This window comes from Somniosus microcephalus, chromosome 12 (genome assembly GCF_052327205.1).
Source record: "Somniosus microcephalus isolate GS21.2 chromosome 12, FLI_Smic_1.0, whole genome shotgun sequence".
Taxonomy (NCBI): domain Eukaryota; kingdom Metazoa; phylum Chordata; class Chondrichthyes; order Squaliformes; family Somniosidae; genus Somniosus; species Somniosus microcephalus.
The window spans coordinates 114,365,814-114,388,517 of NC_140998.1; the positions used below are offsets into that span (position 1 = coordinate 114,365,814).

A 22,704-nucleotide genomic window follows, 5' to 3' on the forward strand; every position below is an offset into this window, starting at 1 on the left:
GTTGGTGTGGGGTGGTGCCAACCTGGTGCATCATGTGGCAGCCAGGGTGTGCAGGGTCAAGTGAAGTAAATCTGGCCATGGTGAGACCATCCTTGGCCTCCCGGGCAGCAATGTGGTCGGGTGCTTGTGTCCTGTGCAGCATCAGTTGGTTGCGGAGAAGGTTGGTGGTGTTATTGGGGCTGATCGTGGTGGGATTCTGAGGACCAAGGTGAGATTTCTTCAAGGGCACCAATGCTGATGGAATAGATGGTGGGTGTGGTTGAGATGACAGATGTGATCTGTCAATGGTGAGAGGTTTTTCCAATGAGGTGACACTGGATAGAGAGATTGCTCCAAACACTTGCTATTTGCATAAAGGTCAATCTCTCTTCTAAATGCAATAAGGAACAGCTTCTAACCTTGGAAAGTGAAGACCTATGAAATGGGAACTTTCATAGACCATTTGCAGCTGTCAAGTTAGTAAATGATCCCATGCTGACACAACACCCAACCTCCTTACCTGACTTGATCCCCGAGCAGCGGGGAAGCTGTTGGCGAACTCTCAGTCTAAAGGTGAGCTTAAAATAAGACTTAATTGCCTCTCAACAATCCAGCTAATGATCTAAATTGCCTCCCCCGCCGCTTGGTGTTGAGTCTGTTCAGCGCTGATGGACCCGACACGTGGGAGACTAGAGTGGAGGCGGGTTGACGGTGGGTTCCCTACCTGCTGTCAATCATTTCAAATTTCACAGCTGACCCGCCTCCGATCCATCCTCTCAATGCCGGTAAAATTCTAGCCTTAGTGTTGGACAAGCATGTAGTGGATAGTGACGGGAGTGATCCTGAGGAATATTGCAGCACCATAGAGCAAAGGGTGACCCCAGGGGTCGAAAAGCAGGTAGACTGCAAGAATGGGAGGGTGATCATAGAGGGAAATTCTGCCGTCAGAAGAATAGTCTTTTTTGTGGGCGTGACCAGTTGCTTCCCTGTGCCAGGGTGAGGAACATCATGAAATGGGTGGGAAAACTTCTGGAAAGAGAGGGAGAGTGGCCAAAGGTCATGGTCCATGTTGGATGCTATGATATTATGTGGAAGTATTTTTGAGGTCTTGCAGAGGAAGTTTAAGGAGTCAGACACTAGATTGTGAAACAAGACCTCGAGTGTGGTAATCTCTGGATTGCTTCCTGTGCTACACAGTGAAGAGGCTAAGGAGAAGCTGATTAGGAAGGTCAGCTTTTGGCTGCAGCTCTGGTGCTGGAGAGAAGCATTCACAATCTTAGAGCAGTGAAGTGAGTTCTGGAGCTAGGAAGGATGATGTCGAATGGGGCGGCCATCTCCTGAACTGAAACAGCACTAGTGTTTTTACAGAGAAGGTAAATGGGGCAATGGAGGTGGATTAAACCAGGAAAGTCTAGGTTTGAGACTAGAGGGGGAAAAGCAGGATTGAGGGGGAAAAGCAGGATTAATTGGAATAGAAGGCTTAGCTGAAATAAATAGCGAAAATACTCTGAGGTGAAAGAGATAGAAACAGGCTATGAGTCAGAGAGAGACAAACACCAGGTAATTAAATGATAAAACCAGGGACAAAAAAAATCAATGTTCCAAAAAATTGGCCTTGGGATTCAGAGGTATGTATGTGAATGCACAAACCATTCAACACAAAATTGGAGGGTTCAAAGCATTGATAACTATGGAGGGATATGATTAGTACGTATAAACAGAGATGTAGCTTATGTTTGGACAGGACTGGGAATGTAATAATCCTGGTTATAACATTTTCAGGAGCTAGGAGGAGGGGGGGAAAGGGGAAGGTGGGGTAGCACTGTTTGTGAATGATTCCATCATAGCACTAGAACATAAGGGGTTGCGTTAAGACAAACTTCATATGGATAGAGGTAAGAAATAGTAAGGGAAATGGTACAATTCTTGGTGAACATTACAGGCTACCAAACTGCAGATGAGGTAGAGGTGTTGATCTACAACAGCTCATGGGGGTGCAAGAACAGCAGGGCAGTAATATTGGGTGATTTTAACTATCTGGACACAGACTAGAATAAAGTCAATGCATGTGGTGAAAGTGGGTAACATTTTTTCGATTGCATCCATGACTGCTTCCTAGATCACTGTTCCAGGTCCAATAAGGAAGGAAGCATTGCTTGATTTAGTTCTGGGAAACTAAATGGGGCAAATAACTTGTGTGAGGGCAGGAGAGCAAATTAGAAATAGCGATCACAACATAGTTACAAATAGAAAAGGATAATGAAGAGTCAACGATAAAGGAGCTGGACTAGAAAAAGGGCAACGCTCAGTGTGATCAAAAGGGATCTAGCCCAAATTAACAGGGCAACGCTCAGTGTGATCAAAAGGGATCTAGCCCAAATTAACAGGGCAGAAAAGTTAGTGAACAGGTAGGCAGATCAGCAGTTTGAAATTCTCGAGTTGAATAGAGTACAAAATAAATATATTTCTCTAAGGCAAAAAAGGGATACATCAAAGAGTAGAGTTCTGTGGATAAATAGATTAAAGCTGAACAAATTAAAAGGGGGCATGTTATAAAATTAGGTCAAACAATGCTGGCAATAAATATGAGGACTATAGTCAGTTATGTGAGTTCAAAGGGAAATTAGTAGTGCTGTAAGGGAATATGTAAAAAAGACTAGCAGGTAATAGGTCAAATTTTACGACTCCTACGGGTGCGTATGAGGTGTGTACGCACCCATATGCGCTAAAACCTGGCACTTGCGATCTGTCAAGAACTCTTACGCCTGGTAAAAGCAGGCATAAGGTCTGCTTTTACCAGCATAAGAGTTTGGGGAAAAAAAATATTTTAATGTTATTTTAATCATTTAAACATTTTAAAAAACCTGTGCAATAAGGTAAGGTTATTTTTAGCCCCTTTAAAACATTTTAATTTATTTTTGAAAAAAATTAATTTGTTTAAAATTTAATTAAATGGCATTTTAATTAATTTTATATATGTAATGGTTTTTTAAAAATTTATTTCAGTGTGTTGGTGTATTTTTGCAGTCATCCCCATTCATACTTTTGACAGTTCTATGTGTACGGAACTGTCAGAAGTATGAAGGGGGATTCCCTTCTTCCATTGGTTTGCCTGGCCCACGTGATCCCAGGGGTGCTTGCGAACCGCATGCGCCCCTGGGATACCTGGGCCTCTGCACATTTCAAAGAGGAGAGCCCCAGGATTGCTTGCCTGGGTATCTACGGAACCAGCAGGTAGGTTCGTAGATTTTTTTTTTTTTTCTGCTCAGAGGTGTCTGCCCGCAGGAAACCTCCGATCGGAAATTCAAGGCCAATATAAAGGGAAATAATGAGGGACATAAAAATTAAAAGAATAGTTCGAGAGAGTATGGCCACTCTGATGAAAGAGGGAATCTAATTGTGGTAGAGATATTAAATATTTTGCATTGTTTTATTTTACAACTGATGGTGGAAATGAGAATGTAGGTGTACTAGAGGGGGTTTTAGAACAATTGATTGAGCTACCTGTAACTAGAAAAGGAATTGACTTTTGTTTACAAAAAGAAACTATTGGCAGAACTGAAGGTGGGTTAGTTACTGGGTGCTGATGGCATGCAAATCAGAGAAGAGATAGCAAAGGCTCTGGTTACAATTTTTCAATCTTCAACTTTGAAAGTCATGCAGTGGAACTGGAGAGAGGGGAATTAGACAATTGCTTGAAGAAGAGAACTATTAATGGGTATAGGGTGCAAGTAGGAGCACATCATTGAATTAGGTCCACCTGTAGAGGAAAAAAAAATGCGCTGACTTGATGGGCTGAATGGCCTGTTTCTGTGTTGTAACATTGTATGATTAGCACTGTTCGAATGAGTGATCATTGGAAGAAATGACATGATAATCTGAGTTTGTTTAATCCAGTCTCGGGAATTTCAGTTCCCCCCCCTACCCTGCCCCAGTGGGAGTTCATGGCTGTCTTGGATGAGAAAGTGGCTGACAGAATTTTCTTCACTGCAACAGAAGAATATGTTGATGGGGTGAGATGAAGAGGGGCGGGAGGAGTCTCGTGTGGAGCATAAACACCAACATGGACCTGTTGGGCCGAAAGGCCTGTTTCTGTGCTGTAAATACTTTGTAATTGTAATCTTCAAAGAAACACTCCGCACACACCTTAGTCCCTCGGAGGTCAGACTTTATTATTTTTTTTAAATAGAATCCACAGTAATACAACTCCTATACTAAATGAGTACAACATATATATGATGCAAGAGATTCTACAGACTAATACATAATGTAATATTCATGCAACGTTACAGTTGTCTAGTAAAATTCTTCATCAAACAAACTATATCTGTAAACTGAACAGATTGATAATTACCAAATCTGGGAGGCACCAGATGTTCCACCTTATCTTTAACTGTCAGCTTTCTTATCCTGATGTTGCAGACTCAACTATGCAGCTAACTGTCCCTCGAAGTCCTGAAGCTAAAGCCTACCAGACTTTCAGCACACTTGCCAATTAAACCATTGTGCTGAAGGAAAGTTACAAAAACAAATAACCTCAGTTGGAAACATTAGTCAACCAATCAAGGCCTTCTTTCTAATTTTGAAATGTTAGGAATGCAGTGAGGCACTAAGGAGCTTTCTCGGGGCTGGCCTTGTAGGGTTATTTTAAAAAACATGTAATTAGACTGTTAGTGTTATAAGGTCAACTACTATTCAAGAGTTTCAATGGGCTGCATAGCATTTTAATTCAGAATCTAATGGCCTCTATTTTAAACATGATTGTATATAAAATAAAGTGGATCTGACTGGTGATTACAGTTTTATTCTAAATCTAATGTACTAATAAATCATTAATCTTGTGTTTTTTTTAAAATTCAGTTTCCAAAGCTCTAAGGGAGTGCTGATTATGTGCCACTAGTTGTCACTAAGGAGCACTACAGATACAATAATTATTGTTGCAAGATGTGCTGGTGACATCTAAAGGCAGTAAAATGGGAATTTTATCAATTCTCAATGACACAGCAACTTCACATGGTAATTACCGTTGTGCAAATAGTGAATGCCAGAATTAAAACAGCGATACCGAATGATAGTTCTGTCTCTGGCAGTTTCAAAGAGTGGATGCAGCTGAAATGTCACATAGTCTTCTGAAATTTGAGAATCCAACATAGGAACTCCAATCGTTTAATTACAGCTCTGCTGAAAATATCTGACACACTAATCTTCCTTAATAAAAAAATATAATATTTAGCAATTTGCCTCCTAGAGTGTCTGAAATTCAGATACAAAATCTTAAATCAATTTTGCCTCCTTATTTTACTGCAACTTAACACTGTGCATTGATATCAGTTTTCTTAATTTTATTTTTCCTTACTTTCTGTAATTCATTCTATTGCTTTCCTAATCATTAGTTTCCTCTTCAGTACACGTGGTATAATTTAATAATGTGTGTTGGGCTGTCATGTGCTGTGAAGGTATAAACCTAAGAGCATCCACCAAACAGGACCACACAAGTGAAAATAGTACACTCACTGTCAAAACAAATACAGGTCTTTTTATGCTAGAAAGTCCATTCTTGCAGTCTTCTGATGTCAGTGAAGGTCCCATCTCATGCTAAGCTAAAGATGGGATCAGGAGGCAATATCCGAATTACAACAGTTTATACTTGTATAGCACCTTATGTTGCCAAAGGTGGAAAATAACCGGACGCCGAGAAATGGAGAAAGAAAGACTTGGGTTAGTGACCAGTGGTTGATTGCGTTAAACTCTGCAAAGAGGAATAACTGTAAAAAACCTAAAGTGCATCCTATTATTATGCCTGGAGACCATGATGCAAGGGCGGGTGATAAAGGTGTCATTTGCTGGCATATCACTGAAAAATAATTTAGTTACTATATATTGCTGCAGTCAATCAATTTGCCATTTTTCACAGCGTTACTGTCTCGGTGTGAACAGGTTAATTGATGGCTTTCAGTATTGCTGTTGGGATATGTGAGTGACTTGTATTTCTTCTTCATTGCAGTGACTAATAAGAAGCCAACGCTGGTTTCCATTACCAAGGTCAAGCAGTTTGAAGGGTCATCGTCCTTTGTGAGAAGGTCACAGTGGATGCTTGAGCAGCTTCGACAAGTGAATGGTATAGACCCCAACAGGGTGAGTCAGGTGATGCAAATACTAGAAGAGGGGTGGTGTTGAATTGTGATGAACACAAAACTAGTGTGCCAAGAAATGGTGTGCTTGACTTACAACTTTCATAAGTAGGCTATAGAAATTGTAATGTATATCTCTGCTCATTCCATTACTAATGCTACATCTGGAGTCTAAATCAAAACCCTTATTCCACAAAACCAAGTTTTCTACAACAAGTTCTTGACATGCAAAGTCTGACTGCCCACATTCTGTGTGGTGAGCAATGGAATCATGAATAAATGGAATATGTTGGCCTTGTGCCATGATTCTATACTTAAAGGGTCCTCTGTCTTTACCATGGACAAGAGTGGAGGGTCCTCCTCGGCCTGTTCCTGATGTCCCCACTGTTGTGTATGTACCTTTAAGAGAATAACTGGTCTCCGACTGCAGTACCGGCAGTGACTACCACTGTATAAAAGGCGCTAGTGAGCCTCTGTGTTTTTAGTTTTCACTATTGACTTCCACCAGTAAAGACTTATTTTGTTCACTCCTGCTGTCCGTGTCTCAATTATTCACGGACGTAACACTGGCGACGAGTAAGAAACGAACTTACCTGCAACTCGGCAGCACTTCAGACGACGTTATTGAAGGTCGAAGCCAGAAGAAAGAAAAAAATTAAAATAAATAAATAACATCCAAAGAAACTCGAGAAACGGGCGTCGACCGTGGGCAACCGCCCTCCAAATCGTCGGATTGAAAACTTGCAGGAGAGACTGTCCAGAGCCAGGCTTGGTTCCTCGGTCTGTGGTTTCCCAGCTAATCGGGCTGGTGGTAGGTAGTGCACTGATCCTTCCTGGGCTGCGGCGGGCTGGAGCTCGATCGGGTGGCTTTTCAACGGGGCCGGGCAGCGAGTCGGGAAGCAAACAGAGAGAGAGAGAGAGAGAGAGAGAGCGGGTGGAGCACACAGGGCGCGGCTGGTGCTTCGAAGCCAGGCAGCGTTCGGACCTAAGAAGAGGGAGGGAAGTGTCCCAGAGGGTCCGCTCCATAACGGGAAAATAATAAAAGAAAAAAAATCAATATTAAATGCGCAAGAAACCGTGGAAAGCAGCGCTAACAACAGCGGGTAAGAAGGCAAAGCGCGGGAGGCGCCATTTTGTTAAATCGGGGAAGAAGGCAAAGCGCGGGAGGTGCCATTTTAGATTTGCAAGATGCCGAAGACTGGCTGTATCACTGCTTTTGATAATACAATAGAGGACTGGACCACGTATGTGGAAAGAGTCGAGGTATATTTCGAGGCAAACGAAATAGCGGAGGGGAAAAAGGCATCGATATTGTTAAACTTAATGGGCGCCAGAACGTACGGCCTATTGCGGGACCTGATTACTCCAGCCAAACCGAAGGCGAAGAGTTTTAACGAAATTGTTGCTGTCCTACAGGAACACTCAAACCCTACACCGCTGTTGATAGCAGAAAGATTTAAATTCCACAGGAGAACTCGGCACAAAGATGAGAGCAATGCTGAGTATCTTACGGAACTACGCAAGCTATCAAAGCACTGCCAGTTCGGAGCAGGACTGGCAGATACCCTACGGGACAAATTTGTCTGTGGACTCCTGAGTGAAGGAACCCAGAAGAAGTTACTCTCAGAGAAAGAGCTGACGCTAGATAAGGCTTTCAGCGTGGCAGTATCATATGAAGCAGCAGCCAGGGGAGCTGCAGAAATTCAACAAAAACCACAGGAATACGGCACCCACGAAATGACACGGGGATTTGCAAAATGTTATCGCTGCGGCAGAACTAACCATGACCAGAAGGACTGCTGGTCCAAAGACAAAATATGCAGGCAATGCGGGAAGATGGGACACATTGCACGAGTTTGCAGGTCTGGGAAGAAAACCAGCGACAACAAAAAGGCTACTAAGGAACCGTACAAGAAAGTACAAAAGATGACGGACAGTAGTTCCGAAGACCAGATGAGCGATAGTGAATCCGGGAACAGGAGACTAAGCTGTCTCAAACTTCACAATGTAATCGCAAAAGAGGATCACCGAACCATTTGGGTCACCCTCACGATAGCAGGGTCCCAAGTTAAAATGGAATTGGATACAGGATCAGCGCTAACCATCATGAATCGACGAGACTACGAGCGGCTATTTTCATACATACCCTTGAGAGAGACATCCATCGTCTTGACGACGTATACGGGGCAAAAAGTATACCCCAGAGGAAAAATAAGGGTGCCTGTCGAATACAACGGCAAGAAAATACGGAAATTGTATCTCTACATACTGCCAAATGGTGGACCACCGTTATTGGGACGGGAATGGATCAGGAAGATAAACTTAGATTGGCATTCCATTCATGCAATGACGGTGGACGGTAAAAAAGATGAAGACGTCACTCCTGGACGATTGTCAACAATCGTAGCTAACGCCAAAGAGGTATTTCAACAAGAACTGGGCACGTTTAAAGGCATAACCGCCTCGATAAAAATAGAAGAGAATGCAGTTCCCAAGTTTTTCAAAGCAAGACCGGTACCATATGCAATTCGCCCAGCCGTCGAGGCAGAGCTGGAGAAGGCGGGCGTGTTGTCTAAGGTCGACTGGAGCGAGTGGGCGACACCCATCGTTCCTGTCATGAAGAAAACGTTAAGCAATAAGTCCGGGGAGCCAAGGAAGATTCGCATCTGTGGGGATTTAAAGGTGACGGTGAACCCAGTCCTTCACACAGTACAATATCCTCTTTCAAGGATAGAAGACATCTTCGCCTCACTGTCTGGAGGGAAGCGTTTTACAAAAATTGACCTAACACAAGCATATTTGCAGATGGAGGTTGAAGAGTCCTCTCGGAAGTATCTCATGATAAACACTCACAAAGGTCTTTACCAGTATCATCGATTGGTATTCGGAGTAGCATCGGGTCCGGCGATATGGCAAAGAGCGATGGAACAAGTCCTGCAAGGGATTCCGGGGACTGTTACTTGGACGACATCCTTGTAACAGGTGAAGATGACAGTGAACACCTTAACAACCTAGAACAGGTGCTCACTAGACTACGGGAACATGGGCTGCCCCAAGTGCGAATTTTTTAAGAAACAGATATCGTATTGTGGCCACGTGATTGATGAAGAGGGGTTACATAAGTCCCCTGACAAAATTGAAGCGGTTGTTAAGGCCCCAGCGCCTGAAAATGTGTCGCAACTGAGGTCATTCCTCGGATTGGTGAATTACTATCATAAGTTTTTGCCGAATTTGTCAACAATTCTGCACCCACTGAACGCCCTGCTACGAACGGGGGTAGCATGGAAATGGAGCGATGATTGTAAGCGTGCCTTTCAGAAGAGTAAGGACTTAATCACTTCAAGGGAAGTTTTGGCTCACTACAACCCAGCACTGCCAATCAGACTGGCGTGTGATGCGTCTCCCTACGGCATTGGGGCGGTACTGTCACATAAATTCCTTGATGGTTTAGAGAGGCCGATTGTAGTGTCCGTGTGTAGATAAAGACACTGAAGACAGGAGTTGGTTCATAGGTATTTACTAAGCAAGTCTGGGGGGGGTTTCTAAAGGATATACACAATACACAGGCTTATATAGCCCAAGTGGCAATTACCGGCATTACGCACACCTGGGGCTCTTAAAGGCACATACACCATAATTGCTCTTAAAGGCACATACACCACACCGATAGCTTTTGCGTCACGCTCGTTAACTTCTGCCGAGCGTAACTACGCCCAGATTGACAGAGGCCCTCAGCCTAGTGTGGGGGGTGAAGAAGTTCAATCACTACCTGCACAGTCAAAAATTTACTCTACTAACCGATCATCAACCTCTTGTCTCCATTTTCAACCCTCAGAAGGGTGTACCGATAATGACAGCACAACGGCTGCAGAGATGGTCCCTTTTCCTAGGGGCACACCAATATGACATCGAGTACAAAGGAACTAAACAGCATGGAAATGCTGATGGATTGTCACGCCTACCGTTGCCGACGGTGGAAGAAGACGACCTTGCAGTGGATCCAATGGAGTTATTCCACTCGACCATAGTCGAATGTCTCCCTGTGACGAATGCAAACATAGAAAAGGAAACACGGAATGACCCGACACACTCCTGGGTCTATGATTTAACGGTGAAGGGATGGCCAGCACATGGCGAACCAATGCTGCCAGCATTCTCGCCGAGAAGAGAACAGCTGTCAGTGTGCAGAGGAACCTTGATGTGTGGATCCAGAGTAGTAATTCCACCTAAGTTGACGGATAGAGTGCTCAATGAGCTTCATGAGGGTCATCTGGGTGGGGTAAAAATGAAGAGCTTAGCCAGAGCGTTTGTGTGGTGGCCGGGAATCGATACAGCAATCGAAGAGATGACCAAGAGCTGTGCAGGATGCCAGAAGGTCCAAAACGCCCCACCACAAGCTCCTCTGCATCCATGGGAGTGGCCCTCATCTCCATGGCAAAGGGTGCACATTGATTTTGCTGGTCCCTTCATGGACTCGATGTTTTTAATTGCGGTGGATGCACATTCAAAGTGGCCAGAGGTAATAAAAATGTCCTCAACCACCACGGAAAAAACTATCACAGTTTTACGAACCATATTCGCCAGGAATGGGCTGCCTGAACAGATTTGCTCTGACAATGGACCACAGTTTGTGTCTGAAGAGTTCCGGAGGTTCTTAAAGAACAATGGTGTTAAGCATTACACATCTGCCCCATATCATCCAGCCACTAATGGATTGGCCGAGAGGTTTGTCCAAACATTCAAGAAGGCTATCAAGGCAATGTGTAATGAAGACATACCCCTACAACACAAGGTGGACAACTTCTTCTTTGCCTACCGGAATGCGACACATGCGGTTACCAACCAAACTCCAGCCATGATGTTCTTCAATCGAAGACTACGATGCCGCTTGGATTTGGTTAAGCCAAACGTCCGAAGAGATGTGGAGAACAGGCAGTTTCAGAATATGAATGAAAGGCCGACCAGGAGTTTTAAGATAGGTCAACCAGTTTTGGCCCGGGACTACCGCACTGAGAAATGGCAGCCAGGAACGATTTGTACACGACAAGGACCTCTCATGTATACCGTGGATGTTGGGGAGAGCATTGTAAGATGCCATGCTAACCAGATACTAGAGTCACTGGAAAACGTCAACTCCACTCCACGATCTGATACACCTGGTAATGAAATCGACGTTCCAATTGCAGCTACCGCAGAACCGGTAATATTGGAAGCAGATGAACCAAACAACGACATTGATCCTGACGCAACATTGCCAGAAGAACCTGATACCCGAAAGAGGCGTTATCCAGACAGAATCAGGAAGCCTCCTCAAAGACTGAACTTATAATTGCTTAAACTTAACCAATGTATCTAGCAACAGTAATTGTGATTGTAATTAGTTATCATTTAGTTGTTAAATGAATGTTATGTACTGTTTATCTAAAAGGGGAGGAATTGTGTGTGTACCTTAAGAGAATAACTGGTCTCAGACTGCAGTACCGGCAGTGACTACCCCTGTATAAAAGGCGCTGCTGAGCCTCTGTGTTTTAGTTTTCTCTATTGACTTCCACCAGTAAAGACTTATTTTGTTCACTCCTGCTGTCCGTGTCTCAATTATTCACGGACGTAACACCCACCATCATAGTTACTAGAGCCCAGTCGATTCAGTTTACCCCACGTGACATTAAGAAGCAGCTGAGTGCACTGGATACAAATCCCGACTGTAGTGTTGAAGACTTGTGCACCAGTGATAGCCATGCTCCTAGATGAGCTGTTCCAGTAAAATTCTGACACTGAAATCTATTTACCAATGTGGAAGATAGTCTAGTCATCTCCTATTCACCAAAAAAAGGATAAATTTAACCCAACTAATTACCAGCTTAACAACCTCTTTCCAATTGTCAGCAAAGTGATGGAAGGAGTCATCAATAATGCCAACAAACAACATCATCTCATCAATAACCTGTGCACCAATGCTTAGTCTGGGTTTTGCCCGAACCATTCAGCCCTTGAATCGACACGACCTTGATCCAGACTTGGACACCAGAGCTGAATGCCAGAAAAGAGGTGAGAGTAGCTGCCCTCAACACCAAGGCAGCATTCAGCTGAGTATGGCACCAAGGAGCTCTACCAAAACTGAGGTTGATGAGTCAAAGGGAAACTCTTTCAATGGCTGCATTGTACCTGATACATTGGTCTCTAACAACTATGATCATTTTCCAATCATCATAGCCCCAGGATATCACTGCAGGAGTTCCTCGGGGAAGCATCCTCAGCCCAACCATTTTCAGCTGCTTCATCAGTAACACCACTCAAGAAGCTCAGCACATCCAGGGCAAAGCAGTTTGCTTAATCATCACCCGTGCCACTGGATTTAATATCCACCCTTCCGCTACCAGCACACTGTGGCTGCAGTATCTACTACCTACAGCATGTACTTCAACAACTCAACAAGGTTACTATGTCTGCTCCTCCCTGCCCAGAATCTTTACAAGCAGGAACTACAAGAGCAACACTGTGTCATCGGAACACCAACACCTCTAAGCTCCCCTCTAAGTCTCACTGCGGTGTCTTGCACATGTATTGCTGTTCCTTCTTTGGTGCCTGGTCAGTATCCTGGAATTCTCTAGCTAACACTAATTTGCAGGTTTATGGGGAAAAGACTTGGGTGTGGGACTAAATTGGACAGCTCTTTCAAAAAGTCGGCACAGGCACGACGGGCCAAATGGCCTCCTGTGCTGTAGGATTCTATGATTTTATGAACACCTGGGATCGCAGTCATCACAAGGACTGCTGTAGTTCAGGGATAAGGCCCACCACCACCTCAGGACGACCAGGTAATAAAATGCAGCCTTGCCGGCATATCACACATCCTGAAAACAAGTATATAAAAACAGCTAGAACATTTATGTACCATTTTCATCATGGCTACATCATGCAAGCAACAGACTGATGATTTCTCAGACATGTGATGTGTTTTAAAGGGAATTGTCATTACAGTACATCAAATGTTCGGTAAACAAAAATCAAATTCTTTTTGCAGACTATTCCACTTAATTGTACTAACTGGACTAGGAATTGTGTATTTTAAGTTATAGAAATAATACATTACATAGTTTTGGGATCAGAAGTGCAATTGCACTTGACTGTTTTTTGACTACCCTGCTAAATCCATGACTTTTTGGAAATCTATTTGACCAGCTAATGATGTCAATAGAAATTATGTCCCATAATTTTACCACTCTTTTCAGGAATTGAGCCCTTTATTTGTGTCCCAACCTCCATTTATCGCCCCCTCAAGACAAACTCGTGGCCCTGCCGATACCCAGCTCCCACGTGGCCCAATCTTCCAGGCTGCCATCTTGTGTCGCCTGCTTTTTTGTATCCAACAGTGTTTAGTTGTTAGAGGTGCACCTTTTAGACACTTGTAACTTGTTTTTTGAATTCATGTATTTATCAGTTGGAACATTTAAAATGCAGATACTTGTATCCAGGATCATTCAAATCAGTTGAAAGTTTTTCTGAGTTTTCCTTTTTAACCTTGTTTAGTGTGCAAATCCTTCGAAGGATTAATAAAAAGAAATGAGCAGCTATAAGGGTTAGAAAGAAAATGGACTAATGAGGTTAAACTCTTAAATTGGACATGCCTGGATAACATTTTAAGCCATTATATAAATAGTTCTTCTAAATCCTTAATTATACTAACATTGAATTTATTAAGTGGATTGGAAATACATCAGGATTTACTAACATGGCAATGGAAAACCTATTTAATTAATTATAACCAAAATATTATAATAAAGAAAAGGCCACTTAGCTCTTGGAAGCTCATTCCTCTAGTATATTAACTATATTTTCAATACCAACAATGGTTTTTGTCTCTGTTCCCTGGCTTGTTAGATTATCTCTCCAATGAGCAAAGAAGTTTTTCCTGATATTTGTTCTAAATTTACTTATGCCAACCGATTGTGCTTTCCTGATTTATTTGAAGTAGTAATTTGCTTTACTTTATATCATCGATCTCTTGTGGCATTGTACAAGGGGAGTCGACAACAGATGAAGCAGGGCTAGATGGCAGGGCATAGTTGGACTAGGATGTGCAGATGTAATTCAGCCTCTTTTTCCAAGTCATACATTCTGTCCTTGTATTTATGGAACAGGTCAGTCTTCGATTGTGGTTGGAGAACATGATCACACTCTTGCCTGTCTCTGCTCCTTCTGCTGCGTCTCTCTCTTTCTCTCACTTTTACTGTCTTTGTCTCTCTCTGTCATCTTCTGCTTCTGCCTTCTTTTCTTTCAGCAAGAAGGTGGTGTGGTGGGGTTAGGAGCCACTAACAGGTATTGCGAGGAAAATATGGCCCTCAGCAGCTACTTTCCCGTCTGCTGCTGCTCCTCATGCATCCTCCCTGCCCCTCATTCCCATCGCATTGCCTACCCATCTGCTTTCCCAATATTTCCTCCCCTTTCTAGCTCCTCTCTCCCATCACCTGGGGTGAGAGGGTTGTCTGGAAAGATTGAGTAGAATGTGCCTACACTCTCGAGTTTAGAAGAATAGAGGTGATCTCATTGAAATACATAAGATTCTGAGAGGGCTTGACCGGGTAGATGCTGAGCGGCTGTTTCTTCTGGCTGGAGAGTCTAGAACTAGGGGTCATAGTCTCAGGATAAGGGGGTGGCCATTTAGGACTGAGATGAGGATAAATTTCTTCACTGAGAGGGTTGTGAATCTTTGGAATTCTCTACCCCAGAGGGCTGTGGATGCTCAGTCATTGAGTATATTCAAGGCTGAGATCGATAGATTTTTGGACTCTAGGGGAATCAAGGGATATGGGGATCCAGCGGGAAAGTGGAGTTGAGGTCGAATATTGGGCATGATCTTGTAGAATGGCAGAGCAGGCTTGAGAGGCTGTATGGCCTACTCCTGTTCCTATGTACTGCCCCTACTTCTCCTTCATACTACCCATTCAGCTCCTGTATCCTTCCGTCCCCTTGCTCTGTTGCTGCTCACCACAACCTTAACTCTCCATCCACTCCACCCTACTCCCACTTGGTCCATGCCAGAGGCCTCTTCACACTAAACCTGCTTCCCTTCTTTTCCATCCTTCCTATCTGTTTGCTTTCATAAGTCAACTTGGTTTTTTTCAAAAAAGAAATCCAATTAAAATGAGGAACGGCATTTCCCTCTGTTTTGTAAGTGTAAGTCTTAACATTGACATTTTCTATCTGTCAGTAACAGGTGGATTTAATTAGTCAGCCTCAAAATTCAACCTTTTTGAAGCTGAAACTAACAGTAATCTGAAGTCTTAGTTTCTCTCTCCCTTCTCGCTTACCCCACCCAACCCAACTTAAGTTTATAGAACACAATAATAAGCTGCAGCTGGTGTGGAATCGGAACACTTACTTTTTTCACTCACTCGCAACGCGCAGTTGCTTTTTTATTAAAAGAAGCACTCAATATAACGTTTACCTCAAAGCTTTTGAATTTTTTTCTTGTTTTTCAAAATTATTTTAGGAAAAGCTACTGAGTAGAAAGTGCTAACAGCTAAATAAAAATTCCAAAAGTGTAGCTGACTTGAATATTACTGATGCATCCTGGGAAATTGGGCACTGATTGCAGGTCAGGGAATCAGATATCAAGTCCATGCCTAGGCTTTCAAGTGAAGCTGAGGTCTTCAAGTAAAATAAGGCATTAAAAGACAATTCGGTGAATACATTTTATCACATTATTGTGAAATTATTTAACCCTTATTTTGGATTATAGAAATGTCAGTTACTCGGGGGGGGGGGGGGGTGGGGGGAATAGCCCATGAGGAAAAACATCAAATCATTTTGAGCGATTTGAGAGAGCCTGGAGACTAGATTGTACGATCAGTGTCATTTGTTCTAGGACATGAGTGCTGCCAATGAAATAAAGTAGTTGCGCATGTGCAGTTCCAGTAGTTTTTTTGGTGTTCTGGCAGATTGGTGAGAGGGAAAGGTGAGGGGGGTGGAAATTTCAGGTATTGAGAGGTCTGTAATGTGATATTAGGATGTTGTCAGATTATGAGTTTTATTGTACTCTCGTCAAGTGTGCTTATCACTGTCAGGTTCTCTGTTGTGGTTTTAACACGCAGCTGGTGAACAAAATGCAGGTGCAGGATGTTGGGATTTAATCAGCTGGGAAAAGGGTAATTGAGAAAGTAGAGACAGTGCGGAGAGATAGAGGGAGGAGCGCTAGACAAAGACTGGGGAGGAAAAGGAGAGGGAGGGCGGAGAAGAAACGCGAGAAGAGAGAGAGTGGCAGCGGTGTGATTAATTCATCAGAATGAACTGCTAAAACTTCCAGTACAATTTAATGAGGAAATGTGACTTGAAGGTGATATTCGGATGTTGTCAGCTTGTGTGAGTTTTGTACTCTCGCCGAGTCTGCTTATCGCTATCGGCTCCGCTGTCTGTTGTGGTGTACGTTGCTTCTTCTTATTTGGACCTGAGATTTATGCGCAGAATACTTTACTGGCAGCAGTCACTCTTTGTTATAATAAGGGTGAGTGGTGTCAGGATTCCAAAGGTACTGCACCAGTAGGTGGCACTGTGAATCCCCAAGGTTCCATGACAAATTGAAAACAATGGGGCAGGAACTAATGTTACGTGACAGCCACTAAACCAAACCCTTGAATTTGTTTCTTAAAATAAATAGTGGCTGTGGCATCCAGAGAGCAGTTAACTAGAGCAGAACATACTGTGAATGGAAATTTGTGCTTGGAATCACTACATTTAAAAAAAGACAGAAGTAAATATGAATCATGATGGGTATAAGCAAGAATTGCACAATGGCAGCTGTGCACTGAAGTATTCATTTAAAGTCAAAAACAGCAAATCGAAAATGCCTTCTGGACTCGTATTCAACCAGAAACAAAAATGGACAAGCTGTGAAGCTCTGGCAGCTGATGATCGGAAAGCCATTCATGAAAATACTCAGCAGAAGTCTTTGACTTCACGCAACAGCGGAACTGACAAAAAGCGGTGACCCTGTATTGACCACTGTTAAAAGCAACCTTAACTGTTGTGCAAGAAACTATGAATCCCAACTCCCCACCCCTCCACTAAGCAGAAATCATAACACCCCCCCCCCCCCCCCCCCCGCTGTGAATTAAAGCCCCATCCCCAGCGCAATGCTGCTGGAACAGAAACCGAAAAACCTTAATATTCAGTGGCAGAAGAGAATGGAAAACCCTGAAATGCAATAAGTCACACAACACCAGGTTATAGTCCAACAGCTTTATTTGAAATCACAAGCTTTCGGAGCGCTGCTCCTTCGTCAGGTGAAGTGAAGAGAAGCATACAGGCACAGCATATATAGTCAGAGAAAACTGCCAGATGATTACAGGTAATCTTTCTAACTGCCCTTTATCACACCTCGGCAGAGAGATAATCACAGCAATCAAGGGTGTGAATGGTGTCCAAACAGGTCAGTCAGGAAAACATTACATCAAAGAACAATAAGGTGGGGTCACAAGGGGTCAAATGTTGCAGATGCTGGGGTCTGTATGAAAAACAGAAAAAACAAAAAACATTGCTGGAAATCACAGCAGGTCTCTTTGCCGGGAGCATGCGGAAGCCAAGAGCAAGGAGCACACGTTAACTCGAGCACCCCACCCACCCGCCCCTTCAACCACTGTCTGCCCCACCTGTGACAGACTGTAGGTCCCACATTGGACTCATCAGTCACCTGAGAACTCCTGTCTAGTGCAGAAGCAAGTCATCCTCCGTTCCCAGGGACTGCCTAAGGAAGGAGGAAGTAGGAGGCCCAGTTGAAGGATGAGTTGTATTGGCTAGAGTCCTCCTATACCATCTCTCCCCAGAAAATGTGAGCCACACTACAATGCATCACTTACACGTTCAATTGACATTCCAGTAGTGAATATCAGCTGTATTGCTAAGCCATAGAAACCAAGAAGGTCCAAAATTGATGAAGAGCAAAATAAAAGCTACAAATGTTAGAAATGTGAAACAAAAACAGGAAATGCTGGAAACGCTTAGCAGGTCAGTCAGCATCTGTGAAGGCGATGCGCAAGTTAAATGTTTGAAGTACTGAAAAAAAAAAAAATGAAGGAACTGCATGTAGAGAAGGAGGAGAAAAATAAATCCAAGACTCGATGCCTGCAGTTGGCCTCCGCACCCTGAATTAGAGAGGAGGGGGGTGGAGAGGGTGGAATCCAGCATAGTGTGCTGCCCCTAATAGTTGTTGATTCATCCCTGCTTGGATGTACATGTGCCTGGACTTTGAGTTAGGATAGGATAACATTCAGCTGTAATGCTCGCACAGTCAAATAGTCTGCCAGGACTCAATATGTTACTTGGATATGAGGTGCCAGGGTTGGTGGAATTCTGCCACAGTGTGAGTTAACACCTTCAGGAATGGAGAGAAAAGTACACCAAGATTGTTGCCAACAAATTCAGTAGCTCAAAGAAACAAACTGAACTCGCCTGAGCAATATGGTACATTATAGGAACATTTGGTGCACTGTATGATGAGTTAAACCAAAGCATATGTCCTCCCTCAGCAACAGTGCAGTTCTCCATCTACTGTGATGACTTTGTGGCGTAGTGATGAAATCTAACCAATAAAAATTGTGCATTAGAATGTTCACGCACATGATTGGAAGTTCAATTTCTGTAGATGTGTTCCATTTACTTAAAAGGGTAAAACTTTTTATTTTTCTCAAAATAAATATAATAAAATATATATATATATAATATATATATATATATATAAATTACTCAGTGTCTGCTCTGAAAATTGGAATAGGTAACAATATCCGACACAATGCATTTGTGTAGAAATGTGTGCAGTAGTTTTAAAGAAAAATTTACTCCTCGAGTTGAAAGAACTGGTCTTAAAAAACGATATCCCTAAATTATGGTAATGGTAGACTATTGCAATTCCACCACCTGCACTTCTATAAATTCAGATATAGATTCCAATATTTTTGAGTTTACGTTTTCATGTAAAGTAACACTTCTGATGCTCTCACTGGTCGAATGTTTTAATTCTGGGTTGACAGAACAGGACACTTGCAGAATGCATTTGGACCCCATGCAGCTTTTTAGCCTAATGTGTGTCCTCCTGAAGTTAATCATGTGTAGAATCAGTCTAGAGATTTGAGAAATGGAAAGTTATTCACAAAATAATGCTGGAAAGAACAAAGCCCAAATCTGAAAGGCGAGCTAGTTCTTGTTTTCAAACATGAGTTAAATTAGGAACATAGGAACACAAGTAGGCCGTTCAGCCCCTCAAGCCTGTTCTGCCATTCAATGAGATCATGGCTGATCTGCACCTTAACTCTACCCACCTGCCTTGGCTCCATATCCCCTAATACCCTTAGCTAGTAAAACCTATATCGATCTCGGGTTTGAAATTATTAATTGCGCTAACATCATCTGCTTTTTGTGGGAGAGTTCCATACTTCGATCACCCTTTGCATGAAGAAGTGTTTCTGAACTTCTCTCCTGAATGACGTGGCTCTGATTTTTGTCCTAGATTCCCACACCAGCAGAAAAAAGTTTCTCTCTCTCTACCCTATCAATTCCTTTAAAAATCCTAAAAACTTAAATCAAATCACCCCTTAACCTATATTACAGGGAATACAAGCCGAGTTTACGTAATCTCTTCTCGTAAGCTAGCCCTGATAACATTCTGATACATCTGTGCTGCACTCCTTCCAAGATTAATATATCCTTTCTAAGGTGCAGTGCCCAGAATTGTTCATAGTACTCCAGATGTGGTCTAACCGGGGCTTTGTACAGCTGTAGCAAAACTTCCTCCCCTTTATATTCTAGCCCTCTTGTTATAAAGGCTAACATTCCATTAGCCTTTTTGATTATTTTTTTGTACCTGACTATTAAATTTTAGTGACCTGTGTACATGGACCCCTAAATCTCTTTGGACCTCCACTGTTCCTAGCTTTTCACTATTTAAATGATACTCTGATCTGTCCTTTTTTGGTCCAAAATGGATGACCTCGCACTTGCCTGTGTTGAAATCCAACTGCCACAATTTCGCCCACTCACTTAATCTATCAATGTCTCTTTGTAAGTTTATGCCCCCATCTACACTAACTATGCCACCGTTCTTTGTGTCATCGGCTAACTTGGCTATATTGCTCTCTCTTGTGATATCTAAGACATTAATAAGTATAGTGAATAGTTGAGGCCCCAGCACAGATCCTTGTGGGACACCACTAATCACTTCCTTCCAATTCGAGCACATACCCATTATCCCTGCTCTTTGTCTTCTATTGCCTAACCAATCTTCTCACCAGGTCAATAATTTGCCTTCAATTCCATGAGCTTTAATTTCAGCAAACGGTTTCTTATGTGAAACCTTGAATGCATGAAAATTGCTTCCCATCGTCAAACTATTCCCAAATTGGTAATTCAGTAAGCGTTACAAGATTGTAGTACTACAAAAGGTGCACAGTCATACCATTTAGAAAGGTTGTAACTCCAAGTGAGTGAACAATGCCTGTTAAGTTATCAACTAATCAACTGAGAATTTTTCGCCTCAGTCCATGCATGTGTAGGGCATTGTTGGTTTTCATTGTGCATTGGCATTGTTTCAATACAAAAGGATAATAAAGCAACTTATTAACTTTTTCTTTCAGGATTGCCCTGAATTCGACCTAGTGTTTGAGAATGCCTTTGACCAATGGGTTGCAAGCACAGCCTCTGAGAAATGTACATTCTTTCAAATCCTTCACAATATTTCTCAGCGATATCTTTCAGACAAGAAGCCAGAGTTCATTAATTGCCAATCTAAAGTGTTGGGAGGTAAGTCTGCATTTATTACATTGTGATTGTCTTTAGATCGCTGTATCTTTCAGTACAATTATCTCTTAATTGAGTTGTAATTAAGGACCAAGATACCGTCTGAAAATATCTTTCTCGCAGTTAATTAAGAATCAAAGCCGATCATGTTACCCAGCAGGAGAAGTGATTGCTTGACTCCCAATCAGATTGGTGGAGGCAGATTGTGTGTGTGTGTCTTGTACTCTTGCGGCTGCTCACTCTCTCGCATCCCCTCGTGCTCACTCACAAACACCCTGCTTTGAAATGATAACATTTGATGCACATTTGGTGTCATTGGTGATGTAGCACTTTGGAGCTAACACATTATAGCATGCAGGTGCCTAACTCCAGAGTCACATAGCAGTAAGGAGAACTGGGAACATCGGAGGCGAGTGGTTCCAGAGCACTTTCGACATCATCCAGTGGCTGATTCATTGTGCCATCGAGAACAGGTTGCTGGGAAATTTGGAGAGTGAAATATGTCATGTCATATAACGTCACCAATCTGTTTAGTTGTTTACTTTAAAGATTTTTTTTGCTCCTTCTCTTAACTAACTGCTGGTTCCACAGGTATTCGCAGCCTTCCAGTGGCTTGCCCGAGTAGTCATTCTTCAAGTGTCTGTGCATTGCAGGCTATTCAACTGCGCAGGGCATCATATCTGAGTTATTCCTGTTCTCACTTGACATTCACACACACTTGACATCCATGCTGGAACTCTGCTTCCTTCCCTCCCCCTTCATAGCCACTACATAAGATTTGCTTAGTAATTGCCCCAGCTGCATGCACCCATCTCTGAAGAAATGTCTTGTGTATGCTTCGTGATTCCCAGGGATAGATGGTATTTACCCCAGAGTGCTAAGTAAGACTAGGGAGGAAGACCTGTAAGGCACTAACTTTCATTGAGGGAGTCAATTAAACTAGTGAAGTGCCAGTAGAGTGGAAACCAATTACAGGAAACTTTGTGCTATCCGGCACCCATGGGACCGAGCTACTGCCGTTTTTTTTAAAAGCTCCGGATAGACTAGCGTCAATGTTATCAGATAGGAGCTTTTCATCGCAGTATCTGACCACAAACACTGTTGCTCAGCAACAGCTTGTTAACACTCGGCCCAAGCGTCTCTGAAGCTGTTGCTAAGATACAGAGATGCTTTCTAGAGCCTGCCGTGTCTGACCACAAACACTGTTGCTCAGCAACAGCTTGTAAACACTCAGCCCAGTAGCTTGGAAGCGTCTCTGAAGCTGTTGCTAAGCGACAAAGACGCTTTCCAGAGCCTGCCTGTGAAAAGAATGCTAGGAGGAAAAAAAAACACCTAACCAAAACGGCTGCTGATTTCTGCCGTTAGATCAAAGTTGCCGGACATTCAACTTCCGGATAGCTCAAAGTTTCCTGGTAATGTGGTGCCAGTATTCAAAAAAAAGTTGTCAAAACAGACACTGGCAACTACAGACCCATTAATCTTGCTTCAATCCCATATAAAATAGTTTTGTTCAGTATTAGGAGTAAACTTGATCATCTGTACAACAATAACCTAGTTATCAACAGTCAGATGGGGAAGATCCTGCCTCATCAACCTCCTTGACGTCTTTGAGCAAGTGACGACACAAGTGGACTGTGATGAGCCTTATGACGTGGTGTACTTCAACTTGTAAAAGACTTTTGACAAAGCTTCACATGAAAGGCTATTAATTAACCTTAAAGCTGTGGGGATTCAGGATGTGCCTTGGGAATGGTTAAGAAACTGGCTGAAAGATAGGAAACAAGTCATCATTAAAAGAGCTAGGGTT

General features: G+C 42.8%; 1 protein-coding gene across 9 annotated transcripts in view; it reads left to right on the top strand.

Moving 5' to 3' along the window:
- Positions 1-22,704, top strand: part of stxbp6 (syntaxin binding protein 6 (amisyn)) — a 372,616-nt gene that overhangs the window by 259,359 nt on the left and 90,553 nt on the right. For all 9 annotated transcript variants that reach the window (XR_015080283.1, XM_086003427.1, XM_086003426.1 and 6 more), the window contains 2 exons: positions 5,984-6,114; positions 20,735-20,900. Coding sequence is in view for 8 of the 9 variants with exons in the window: in XM_086003427.1 (XP_085859553.1) it covers positions 5,984-6,114; positions 20,735-20,900 (297 nt within the window). In the remaining variant the exon portion in view is untranslated. The remainder of the gene's footprint in view (positions 1-5,983; positions 6,115-20,734; positions 20,901-22,704) is intronic.